The sequence below is a fragment of the Protopterus annectens genome, chromosome 2.part0 (genome assembly GCF_019279795.1).
Source record: "Protopterus annectens isolate FY-2018-M chromosome 2.part0, PAN1.0, whole genome shotgun sequence".
Taxonomy (NCBI): Eukaryota; Metazoa; Chordata; order Ceratodontiformes; family Protopteridae; genus Protopterus; species Protopterus annectens.
In genome coordinates, this window is record NC_056728.1 from 230,696,585 (window position 1) to 230,708,724 (window position 12,140).

The 12,140-nt window shown below is 44.8% G+C and overlaps 1 protein-coding gene across 1 annotated transcript in view; it reads left to right on the forward strand.

Moving 5' to 3' along the window:
* LOC122793033 (cyclin-dependent kinase 2-like) overlaps positions 1-12,140 on the forward strand; it is a 956,998-nt gene that overhangs the window by 179,803 nt on the left and 765,055 nt on the right. The window contains exon 2 of the mRNA XM_044060688.1: positions 5,261-5,338. Coding sequence (XP_043916623.1) covers positions 5,261-5,338 — 78 coding nt within the window. The remainder of the gene's footprint in view (positions 1-5,260; positions 5,339-12,140) is intronic.

Consider the following 12,140-nt stretch of genomic DNA (forward strand, 5'->3'; position numbering starts at 1 on the left):
ATTAGGACTCGCTCTAGCAGAGCTGCTGCTACTTCCGCTGCCTTTCTCAGGATTACCTACCAAAGATATTTTGGAAGCTGCAACTTGGAGTTCAGTGCCTACTTTCTCTAAGCACTACAATCTCCCTCTTTACTCTTAAGTCTAGGGCAGGCTTTGCTTCTGCAGTCTTGCAGGGCCTTCTAGCCGCCCCTTCTACTCTGTAACCACCACCCTTTAGCTCAGCTTTGGGATTCAACCTTACAGTGATGAGTGCAACAGTGAAACACGATGAACATAGTACAGTTGTGTACACTTACCATAAATTTAGATGTCCGAGTGTCTTCACTGTTGCAGTCTGGGTTACCCTCCCTCCTGACCCCTCTTATATTTTCATTAGTGTGGTTTCCTACTTCACTCTTCTTCTGAGTTGTATTTGCTTCAGGGTATGGGGTTTGTTGTATTTTACTTTTTTGTTTTACTATTCGCCTTCATTTTTGGGCACCTGACATCTGGGGCAAGAAAAACTGGAGAACATGGCGTTGGCTGGCAGCTTTGTACTCCTAGCGCTCTGACGTCAGGGAGCATGACTGAACAGCGGACGCCGGACCCAGACTTTGGGATTCTGGCCGAGAAAGGACTGCCTGCCGGCAGGAAGAACCCTACAGTGATGACTGCAACAGTGAAGACACTCTTAACATCTACATTTATGGTAAGTGTACACAACTGTATTTTCTCCGCTCTTAATCTAATCTGCCAGTAGGTTTCCCGACACTTGAGGTCAACTTCATAATCCTCCATAAAATCACACGTACTGACAGCTTCTAAGACACTAAATGTGAATTTCTTGAAACTTGAACACACTAGAGAATGTCTTGCCAGTGCATTATTCCGATCTTTATTTTTAATTGCAAAATTTTGTTTTTAGATTCTACCGCTAAGTTTTCTGATTGTTTTTCCTACATAAAAACATGAACAGGGCTCACATAATGCACAATAAACCACGCCTTGAGAGTTACAATCCAGATTTTATGGTTGCCATAACAAACAGTTGTTTGGCTAATATCAAGTGATGTTTGGAATCCCCTCTTGTCACTGCTGGATGATTTTTCATTTTCCTCCAACCTCAGGCAATGGTTACTACTTATGCCTCTCTTCTGGGATGGAGGGAGCATTTTGAAGGGAAAATGGTTCATTGAGCATGGTCATCCTCTGAATCTAATCTACACATTAATATCTTGGAGATTAGAGAGGTGCTCCTAGCATTGTAGGCATTTCAGGACCTTCTCCCCAAGGGTGTGATTGCAGTCCACATGGACAAGCATGTATGTGGTTTGGTACTTAGGTCATCAGGGGGGAACATGATCGTACCCTCTTTGTCAGGAAGCCATGAGAGTGTGACAGTGGGCAATCTCCTCTCGGTGGTTTCTGATTGCAGTGCAACTCCAACTCCCTGTTAAGTCCCACATCTTGGTGGACAGTTTAAGTAGGAGCATCCTCCTTTCCTCATGAGTGGTCACTAAATCCAGAAGTAGTAACTCAGATTTTCCGACACTAGGGCACCTCCCTGCTGTGATCTTTTTGCCACCCCAGACCAGTATGAAATGCAGTAGTTTTTACACCCTGGTTCCTCCCAAGGAACAATCACTAAGGGATGCTCTTCTGTATGCTTGGCCCCCAGGTCTTCTGTACACTTACTTCCCTGTTCCACTTATAATAAAGTTTCTTCAGAAAGCAGCCCATTGCAGAGCGACTGTGATTCTTAATTCCCCATTTTGGCTCCGACAAATCTGTTTCTCATTTTTGTGACCTCATCTAGGTCAACCACCCTGGATGTCAGTCCCCACTCTCGGGATCATTACCTATCCAGTGGGGATTTTTCTGCCCATTCTTCATACTCTCAGGCTAACCACAAAGTTTTTCCAATTTGTGATTATGGCAAGTGATCCCAAGCTCTGGTTTAATTTATTCTGCTTTTGAGGTCCAGCTTGCGGCTATTTCTAATTTTCACAGAGGCAGGGACAGTACCCCAGTGGCTGCCCTGAAGATCTCCAAAAGTTTCTTGAATAGTACTTTCGTACTGCAACAACCAGTTTGGGATCCTCTTCCTGTTTGTGATCTACCTTTCATACTGCAAGTACAGGACAGGCCTGCTTTTGAAGCTTTGGCTACCTATTCCTTGAAAGTTGCTGTCATGGAAATAGTCTATCTAGTGGTGATTAACTACTCTGCTAGATGGATTTCCGAGATGCATGCAGTTTCCTCTGTCCTTCCTTGTATGATTTTTCATAAGAACAGGGTTACCTCAGGACTAATGTTTCCTTTTTGCCCAAGGTAGCTTCAGATTTGCTTTAAATAAGATTACTCACTTGGCTGTTTTATTTCCAAATTTTAAAAATAAGGGTGAACACATTACCTGGATCTTCATAGACAACGTAGATTTTATTTGGACAGAACCGAAGCATTTAGGTAAACAGATCTGCTCTTAGTTTACTTTTCCAGGACCTTATCCAAATGGCTTTCTGATTATATCTCATTGTGTATATCTTGACAGGAAGGTCTTTACCCTCAAACCCCAAGGGCCATTCTACCAGGCACTTTCTGCCTGTACAGCCTTTTTCTCCAAAGCCTCTACTGATGACATTTGTGCTGCTGCTCCTTGGTGTAGCACTCACACTTTTGTGTCACATTACAAATTAGATATACAGTTAAGGCCCAGGGCCTCATTTGGTTCTACCATCCTGTGAAATGTTCTGTCCTAGGGTATGGCTGGGGACCGTGTCCCACAGGTTGAAGCCAGACAGAAAAGACAACATTGGATATGAAAATTATGTACTTATCGTAATGATAGGTCTGTGTTGTCTGTTTCCTTGTGGTTCAGTCATCCCTGCCTCTCTCTCCTGTCCCCATCCTGGTAGTGGTATGCCTTCCATGTAATTGGAAAACTGAGTCTTCGGGGTGTCCCCATTTTGGGTCTTTGATTAAGTTCCTGAAGTTGTTCTGCATATCCTAGAAGCAGAATGAGCACCAAACTCAATCTGAGGAAGATGGGGGAGCAGTGTACTATGGGAGGAGGATGGTGGAGCTCTGAAATCGAAGTCTCAGAAAGAAGGCCTACATTGGATGCAATAACCCACTTGTTAGAATGGATGGAAAAGACAATGTGGATCTATATGTAAATAACTTTAGTCTTTTTTCCTCAAGGAAATGTGCTGCACAATTGGTCATGCGTAGGTGCATCTGCCAAAATCCTTTATAAAATATAGTTCTGTTGGTTTGTGGTATATTGTGTGTATGCTGCATGCAGGACAGTTCTGCTCAGGTTTTTGAATATGGCTTTTGTCAAAACCGTCACTGCATGCCAAATGAGACGCTCCTATATATTTTATCCCGTTGTTACTGTGTGATTTGACACTGCTGTGCAGTGTTGCAATGTCTTATTGAAGTGGTGCTGTATAGTACACCCCTTATTCATCCTCCTCCCACTTGTTTTTAAATAGCACACTTATCTGCACAGCAGTACATCATTTAGTTCTGCATCGTCTTCTGGCCTGGGGACTTTGCCTCTGTCATTCTATTTAGGAATCAAACTCCACTACGGCTGTATTTCATATGCTCTCTGCAATGCCTCAGGTACATGTCACCGCAAGTATTTGATTCTACTTGCTCAACAACAGAATGAGTGTGGCTAATCCCAAGGAGGAAAAATATACATTTAATAGGTGTACCATAGCAGTAATAATTTATTATTTTGTATTAATGCTGCTCTACATTTAGATATAAAACTTTGTGCAGATGAGCTGCAAAGTCTGGAGATTAGAAAAGCAGCAAGGAGCATATATATATATATATATATATATATATATATATGTGTGTGTGTGTGTGCATTCATGCTTGCATGCATGTGTGTGTGTGTGCATTCATGCTTGCATGCATGTGTGTGTGTGTGTGCATTCATGCTTGCATGCATGTGTGTGTGTGTGCATTCATGCTTGCATGCATGTGTGTGTGTGTGTGCATTCATGCTTGCATGCATGTGTGTGTGTGTGTGCATTCATGCTTGCATGCATGTGTGTGTGTGTGTGCATTCATGCTTGCATGCATGTGTGTGTGTGTGTGCATTCATGCTTGCATGCATGTGTGTGTGTGTGCATTCATGCTTGCATGCATGTGTGTGTGTGTGTGTGCATTCATGCTTGCATGCATGTGTGTGTGTGTGCATTCATGCTTGCATGCATGTGTGTGTGCATTCATGCTTGCATGCATGTGTGTGTGTGTGCATTCATGCTTGCATGCATGTGTGTGTGTGTGCATTCATGCTTGCATGCATGTGTGTGTGTGCATTCATGCTTGCATGCATGTGTGTGTGTGCATTCATGCTTGCATGCATGTGTGTGTGTGCATTCATGCTTGCATGCATGTGTGTGTGTGCATTCATGCTTGCATGCATGTGTGTGTGTGCATTCATGCTTGCATGCATGTGTGTGTGTGCATTCATGCTTGCATGCATGTGTGTGTGTGTGCATTCATGCTTGCATGCATGTGTGTGTGTGTGCATTCATGCGTGTGTGTGTGTGCATTCATGCGTGTGTGTGTGTGCATTCATGCTTGCATGCGTGTGTGTGTGTGTGCATTCATGCTTGCATGCGTGTGTGTGTGTGCATTCATGCTTGCATGCGTGTGTGTGTGTGCATTCATGCTTGCATGCGTGTGTGTGTGTGCATTCATGCTTGCATGCGTGTGTGTGTGCATTCATGCTTGCATGCATGTGTGTGTGTGCATTCATGCTTGCATGCATGTGTGTGTGTGCATTCATGCTTGCATGCATGTGTGTGTGTGCATTCATGCTTGCATGCATGTGTGTGTGTGCATTCATGCTTGCATGCATGTGTGTGTGTGCATTCATGCTTGCATGCATGTGTGTGTGTGCATTCATGCTTGCATGCATGTGTGTGTGTGCATTCATGCTTGCATGCATGTGTGTGTGTTTTTAGGAGCTGTTAAATGCAAGTACCTGTTTGTGTAGGAAATAGTGGGTCTTCTCTTTCTGTAGTGCTGTTTTGTGGCTGCTTTGACTTCTGTTTTAGGACTGTGTATCAGACCTCTTGAATATTTAGGTTGTATTTAAGTGTGCAGGTCCTGGTTTGACCATACTTTATATTATGGTATTGGGACAGATTTTACTAGTGTTAATTCCTTGAACATTGACTTAAAGGTATTAATATATAAATTTACTTTCTTGACTGGTTTGCAGAATTATCATGTGATGTAATCTCTCTTACAGAGAAACAGAAGGTGTGCCAAGCACTGCAATTAGAGAGATCTCCCTTTTGAAAGAACTGAACCACCATAACATTGTTAAGTAAGATATAACTTTTGTGATTTACAAATGCATATTTTTAGTACTTAATGTCAAAATGCATATTAAGAACAATGTTTAATACGTCTTAAAAGTAGATATAAAGCTATCCTAATAACATCGCTAACATGCTCTCATAATAATTTTTGGTTTGTGAATTGCAGTCTTTGGCTGACCGTCATAGTCAGTAGCACTGCTGCACAAATTGCTCTGCACTGATGAGGTGATTTGTGCTTCAGCTTTATGTTCTGACTCTGAGCCATCCAAACTTCCTAAAGGATAACATCTTATCATCGGAGTATTTGTATGACTATGAATTGCTTCACTGTGCAGTGGAGCACCTATCACCTGTAGCACAGGTACCAAGTGAAACACTCACTCTGCATCCCAGGACTCACTTAAGCATGCAGGCACACACAGGCACACACACACCATCATTCACATAGCCATTAATGTACAGACAATAAAGGATACACAAAGAAAAACACACACACTTGTATACACTGTTATTCAGACACAGCACAACTTACTTCTGTTGGCTGTCTGTGTGGTGTGAAGTAGCAGTTAATGCTCATCATTAGAGGACTGTTACAGTAGTCTAAACTGTATGAGTTGTATCCTGCCAAGGATATGACAACTGGCCAGCATCCAAAGCTTTAGAGCACATTCCATGTGCCATAATCACTAAAGAGCTTGAGAAGAGTCGTATAAAGTCAATGGTTTGAGCAGCAAACCTTTGGAAATTTCTTGTTGTTGAAGTGTGCTTTCCCTGTAGACTTTGAGTGATTGACAGTCTGCTAGCACTTCAAAGCTTCACCAGTGCTGGACAGATAAGTACCCTTCTGGGGAGAATCTTCCAATTTACCAGAATTTCTGGGTAAAGTTGTCTTTTTTTTGTGGAAAAGTTTATATTTAAGCTAGGAATTCTGTTTTTAGAAATTGTCACTAAAAATTTAATTCTTGAAGATTCATTATTTGTCAGGTGTTTGTGGAAAACTGTTAAAATCACTTTTTATGAAAACTTTTAATATAATTTGTGGAATATTAAAGATGGGGCTTGTACTTGTGTTTGGGGGATTGTTCTATACATTTTTACCTCAAAACTGTTACATTTCTGTTAGGTAGCTTGCGAACTATTTAAGTTTCAGTTAATCACTTTATAGGCACTTTTATTGGCTAAAACACAGAGTAGGCTTTGGGCTGTTTGATTCTCCCATCCCCCATCTGCAAGAAGAGAAGAGTTTTATAGGAGTCTTTGGTAATCAAGTTGACTTACTCACTGCCTCAGCCATTTATGAGTGATTCTTCTTTGGCCAGATCAGGTACCTTGGACTGCTCATTGTCTTCTCTCGACCTCAGTGGTGTTGCTTCTTGAGAAGCTGCTAAGGGCCATGAGTTAGGCACATTCTCTGCATCTGTTGGGTTGTCCTCTTTGGGCAAGGGAGATCCACTCTGGTCAGTCTTTGAGGGGGGAGTGAGGCTGCTTTACTTGGAAGCCAACTTAAGGTGCTTGGTCTCCAGGAAAGAGTCCCATCTTTGGGTTGGTCTTTTTCTAGGAAGGTGGTTCTCCTAGGAAAAGATAACTTAGTTAGCCTGATGTCTTCACCTGTTTCACATCGGATGGACTGGGAAGATTGGTTGGATTTTGCTTAGGACATATTTCAAGTCTTTCATTCTTTACGTTCTGATTCCTCAGTAATTATTAAAAGAAAAATATTTCCCTCTCTTTCAGATACTGTGAAGAAATTATATTTTTGTAAGAAAACAAAACAAAATTGGAATCTGTCTTGAATTAAAATGGAGTTTAGGTCATTGTGACTTTTTCTTCTCCTGACATGAGCATATTCCCATGCTTAATTAACTTAGCTATACAAAAATAGAATTACTTATTCAGTATGGTCATTGTTGTGAAAAGAAAGCATAAAAGATGTACTGTTAGCAGGATCTGACATGAAACATGCATTCGTTCTGGTCAGTAAGCTAAACCTGCAGAATAATTGTTTCATTTATACTGTGTGATTTTACTAAAAAATAAGAACTCTCCTTTAGCTTGGGAAGACACAAGTTTATTTTACTTGGTCTCCCGCAATCGTGTTTCTCAATAAAAAGGTTTCTTGGTTAGCTGAAGTCTACGTTTTTATTTTCCTTAACAATACTGATTCTCAGTCAAAAGGGTGAAACTTAGACTGGGATTATATTTCTCCAGTGCCTATACCACAGGAAGAGGAATCCGATTATGATGAGATGTTTTCTTCAGATTCCCCCCTGAAGAGTTATATTTTTGTGAAACTATAGCCAAAATGAAAGGATTATTTCACTGGAAGCAGAATGAAATTCTATTACCCCAGTAAAACTACTATGACTTATTACAGCTGGATTTTCCTAAGTCTATAGCTATTATGTTCTGTTTTACCAGCATTAGAAGATGCTTTCTTGACAGCCTATAGTATGCCTGACAATCTTCCTGCCTCTAAAAAGACTTGCAGATCATATAAGGTTTCCCAGACCCGTAAATATCCATTTTCTAATCCCAAATCAGAGCCTGCAGTTATTTCTTTGCAAAACCATGTTCTTCCAAACTATACCTTCTTACCAAGATGAGAAAGATTTTCAGAGATTTGGGAAGAAAGTGTTATTTTTCTACTTTAACCTTCAGAATTGTGAACCACGAGGCTCGTATGTCAAAATTTCTGCTGGCTACTTTTGAAAATATGAGAACATTAACTGCTAACCTTCCTTCTTCAGAGTTTAACGCAACTTTGAATTCTTTAATAGCTTCCTTCTCTCGTGTAACCAAACACTCTTTGAAGTGTTGTTATGACTCTGCTCATGCCGTATTCACAGCATTTGCTACCGAATCGGTAATGAGAATATTTGATGTTATGTGATCCTATCTCGCCTACATTCTGACTGTTGGGCTCGGAGCCGATCCCTCGGCTCCGACTCGGCACGCTTATGCTATAGAGCGAGGCCTCTAATTGGCTGAGCTATCTTTATCCCAGGATGCACCACCACTAATCCCCCAGATCTCGTTTGCCGCTTACAGAGCTTGGACGTGGTCTCAACATTGGCTGGGCTAAGTACTATATTTATAGTCTCTTTTCCTGTCAGTAGTTCACTCATTTCAACCCAAAAGCTGTTTTAACGGCTATTTTTTGTGTACGAGTGTGTTTCTTGTTGTTTCATTGAGTTTTGCTTAAATTTTCCTGTCAGAGAAGGTTCCGTTTAAGTTAGAGGGGCCTTCCCCTGTACTAACTACTTTAGTGGTTGTGTGTGGGTCAAGTACCCGTTTGAGTTAGAGGGTCTTGACCCTCCTTGTTTTTCCCTTTCTTTTTCTGTGTGTAAAAAAAAAAAAAAAAAAAAAGAGATTTTTTCAGTTTAAAATATTCTGAGTTACTGGCATACTTATTTGTACCTGTGTCTTAAAGTTTACTGTTGTGGTCTGTTTTTTCTTGTTCAACTATGTCTAAGGAACATAAACCCACCGGGTTTAAAAAGTGCACGAGGTGTGGGTTCAAAATGTCCATAACGGACGACCACTCCTCGTGCGTCTATTGTCTTTGCGCCAAACATCTCCAGGAATCGTGCAGTGTATGCCATGCGTTTTCCTCCCGAGTCCTCCAGGAGAGGAAAAACAAATTAATCCTCAAAGGATTAATCAAGCCTTCTTTCGAGGAGGCTTTATCTTCCTCTCCGTCTCCTTCTAAGAAGAGGAAAGCGCCGGCTCCAACCAGTCAGTCGGAACCGACTAAAAAAGCTAAGCAGACTTCTCCATCGGCTCCACGGACTTCGGAGCCGAGGTCGGAACGGTCTGCCTTGATGCCTCCAGCCTCGACCCCTCTGGTTTCGGAGCCGAGGTCTGGGGCATCGAGAGGCGGGTCACCCTCATCAGCTCCACTGATATTGGAGCCGATAAGGGTCATCGGCTCAGACACTTCCCCCTCGGAGCCGAAGTCCTTATCGGCGCCGAGGGAAATTTCCTTGAAGGTTTCCTCGGAGCCGATAATTGTAGAGTCCTTTCGGAGCCGGTCCCCGAGCCCTTCGGAGCCGATGGAGAAATCGGTTTGGGCCCGATCGGTATCCTCGAGATCTTCCAGGATGTCTGATTCGGACATCGACAGGGTACTCCTTCGACTCTTCCAGTCTCCGGTGTTCCAAAAGATGGTTTCGGCTCCAGCCCATTTGGCTTCGGAGCCCATGGTCCACTCCCTTACTGTACTTCCTCCTCCAACAGCTTCGGCACCGTTGGAGCAGGTGTTGGTGGAACCAGTGGAGGTGTTAGGGTCAGGCCCGACCCTTGCTCCGACTCCGGCTCCTGGGTCGGAGTTCAGTGCACGGACTTCTTCCTTCGGCCCTGGGGGGGAGGCTTCTGGATTGATACCTTCGGTCCCAAGTCTCCCTCTTGGTGCATCGGCGGCGGGAGTACCGTCCACTGTCGTGGCCACAGAGGGGGGACCTTCCCAGGATTCTGGTGGTCCCGCCTTCAGGGCTATGAGGAGTGCTCTAGCCAAATCTTCATTGGCTACCTCCACAGTTTCCCCAGCTCCTTCCCTACATTTGGAGACTGGGTCGTTGGTAGTTCCCCTGTCCGCAGACAGCGGAGCCCCTGGGCCTCAGGTTACCCCCGCTGGGGTTTCTCCCCCTCCTGGAGGTCCTTCTGAAGCCTCTTTGGAAGAACCTCCCAGGAAGAAAACGTGCAAGAGGAAGCATGTTGACTCCCCTGACGAGTCTTTGACATCTGACACCGATCTCGATGATGCAGAGGGGTCCCCCAAGTCGTCCTCGGATGATGTCTCCTTTGCAGACATCCTGGAAGCTCTAAAACAACGAGGCGGCTGGCAGTCCAAACCTCCCTCTGCTGATGAGTCGGTGTTCCTGAAGGCCTTCGGGGCTCAGCCCTTCGCCTCCTGGGTGTCTCCGCCCTTCAACGAGCTCTTGGATTTGATCTGTCGAAGGGCGTGGGAACACCTGGACTCTGTGGAACCGGTGCCCGCTCGTCCAAACAAATTTCTTTCAGCGCCCCCAGATAGAGAGTTCCTTACGAAAGGTGTGGCTGTGGATGCTATGGTGGTGGCATCTGCTACACAGCAGGATGTAGCAGAGGCTTCTACGTCCGTCCATCCTCCTAATAAGGAGTCTAGGAGCATGGATCGGTACGGCAAGCGCACCCTCAGTTCAGCGGCCTTTACCCTGAGGTCTCTGAACTACCTGACGCACTTTACGAGATTCCAGAGGGATCTGATTAAGGAGCTATCCGATACCCTCTTGGGTAACCTGCCTGAGGAGCTGGCCCAGACGGTTGGATCTCAGCTGGCTACAATGTCATCCATTTCGAACTCGTCCATGAGGCTCATTTCGTATGCGGCCGAAGGCGAGTAGAGCGGCGAGTACAGGCATTGCTCTACGGAGACAAGCCTGGCTCCGCCTGTGTCATTTCGCGGAGGCCTTCAAGTCTTCATTCGCCAACGCCCCCTTTGATGGGTCCTCCCTGTTTGGGCCCAGGGTGAAAGACACACTTACCCGCTGTGAACAGGAGGGTAAGACTCTGACTGCCGTAGGGGCACGATTTTCCACTCCCTTTCGGCCTTATCCCAAGGCTAAAAGAGGAGGGAAGATGTGGTTCCGGAGATCGCAGAAGTCTTACCCCTCTCAGCAGGAAGGTTCCCCCTCCAGAGGCAGAGGAGGGGGAAATTCATCAGGAAGACGCCGTCCCAGAGGCGGCAGAGGCCCCCGCAACACTGGAGACCGCGAGTCCTTTCGTGGCTCTTCAGCTTTTCATAGTCCCTGAGGGATTGCCCAACTGTGCTGCTCCGGAGCCAGTCGGGGGTCATTTTTCGAAGCACCTAAAGGCCTGGGAAGGGATCACTCAGGACCGATGGGTGCTTCGAATTATCACCGGAGGTTACTCCATCCCATTCTGTTGTCCCCCCCCCCTCAGTCCAAAAGAATCCCGGACCTGCCCACCCAGTCAACGGGATACCGCAGCCATAGAAATTTCAAAACTGCTGCAAAAAGGAGCCATCCAACCGGTCCCCGCAGACCAGATCGGATTAGGGACTTACTCAAGATTCTTTTTGGTGCCAAAAAAGACCGGGGACTTGAGGCCCATTTTGGACCTAAGCAACCTAAACCGTTCAGTCAAGAAGTCCAAGTTCCGAATGGTCACTTTACAAACCATTCTCCCATTGTTGGAGAAAGGTGTTTGGATGTGCTCCATAGACCTCAAGGACGCGTATTACCATATCAAAATACATCAAACGTCCAGGAGACACTTGCGCTTCAGCCTAGGAGGCAGTCATTTTCAGTTCCGTGCTGCCCTTTGGTCTCACCACAGCCCCCAGGGTGTTCACCAAATGCTTGGCAGTAGTGACTGCTCACTTGAGGAGTCTAGGATTCCAGGTGTTTCCGTACCTAGACGACTGGCTTCTAACTGCCACCTCCAAGCATCTACTTCTACGGAGCCTGCAAGCCACAACATCACTGGGCAATTCCCTCGGAATCACCTTCAATTGGCCAAAGTCTGTGTTACGGCCATCTCAAAGAATAAGATTCATAGGGGCAGAGATAGATTCAAACCAGATGCGGGTCTGTCTACCTGCAGACAGAATTCAGATCATACAAAATCAGGTTCGAGCCTTACTCCCCAGGTCCAAAGCCCCAGCCAGAATGGTCATGCAGCTATTGGGATCGATGTCTGCCACAATTCTGCTAGTTCCCTTGGCAAGGTTACACATGAGAATCCTCCAGTGGCTTCTTTCAACTCAGTGGTCCTTTCAGGAACTCCCTCTCAATCATCTAATATGGA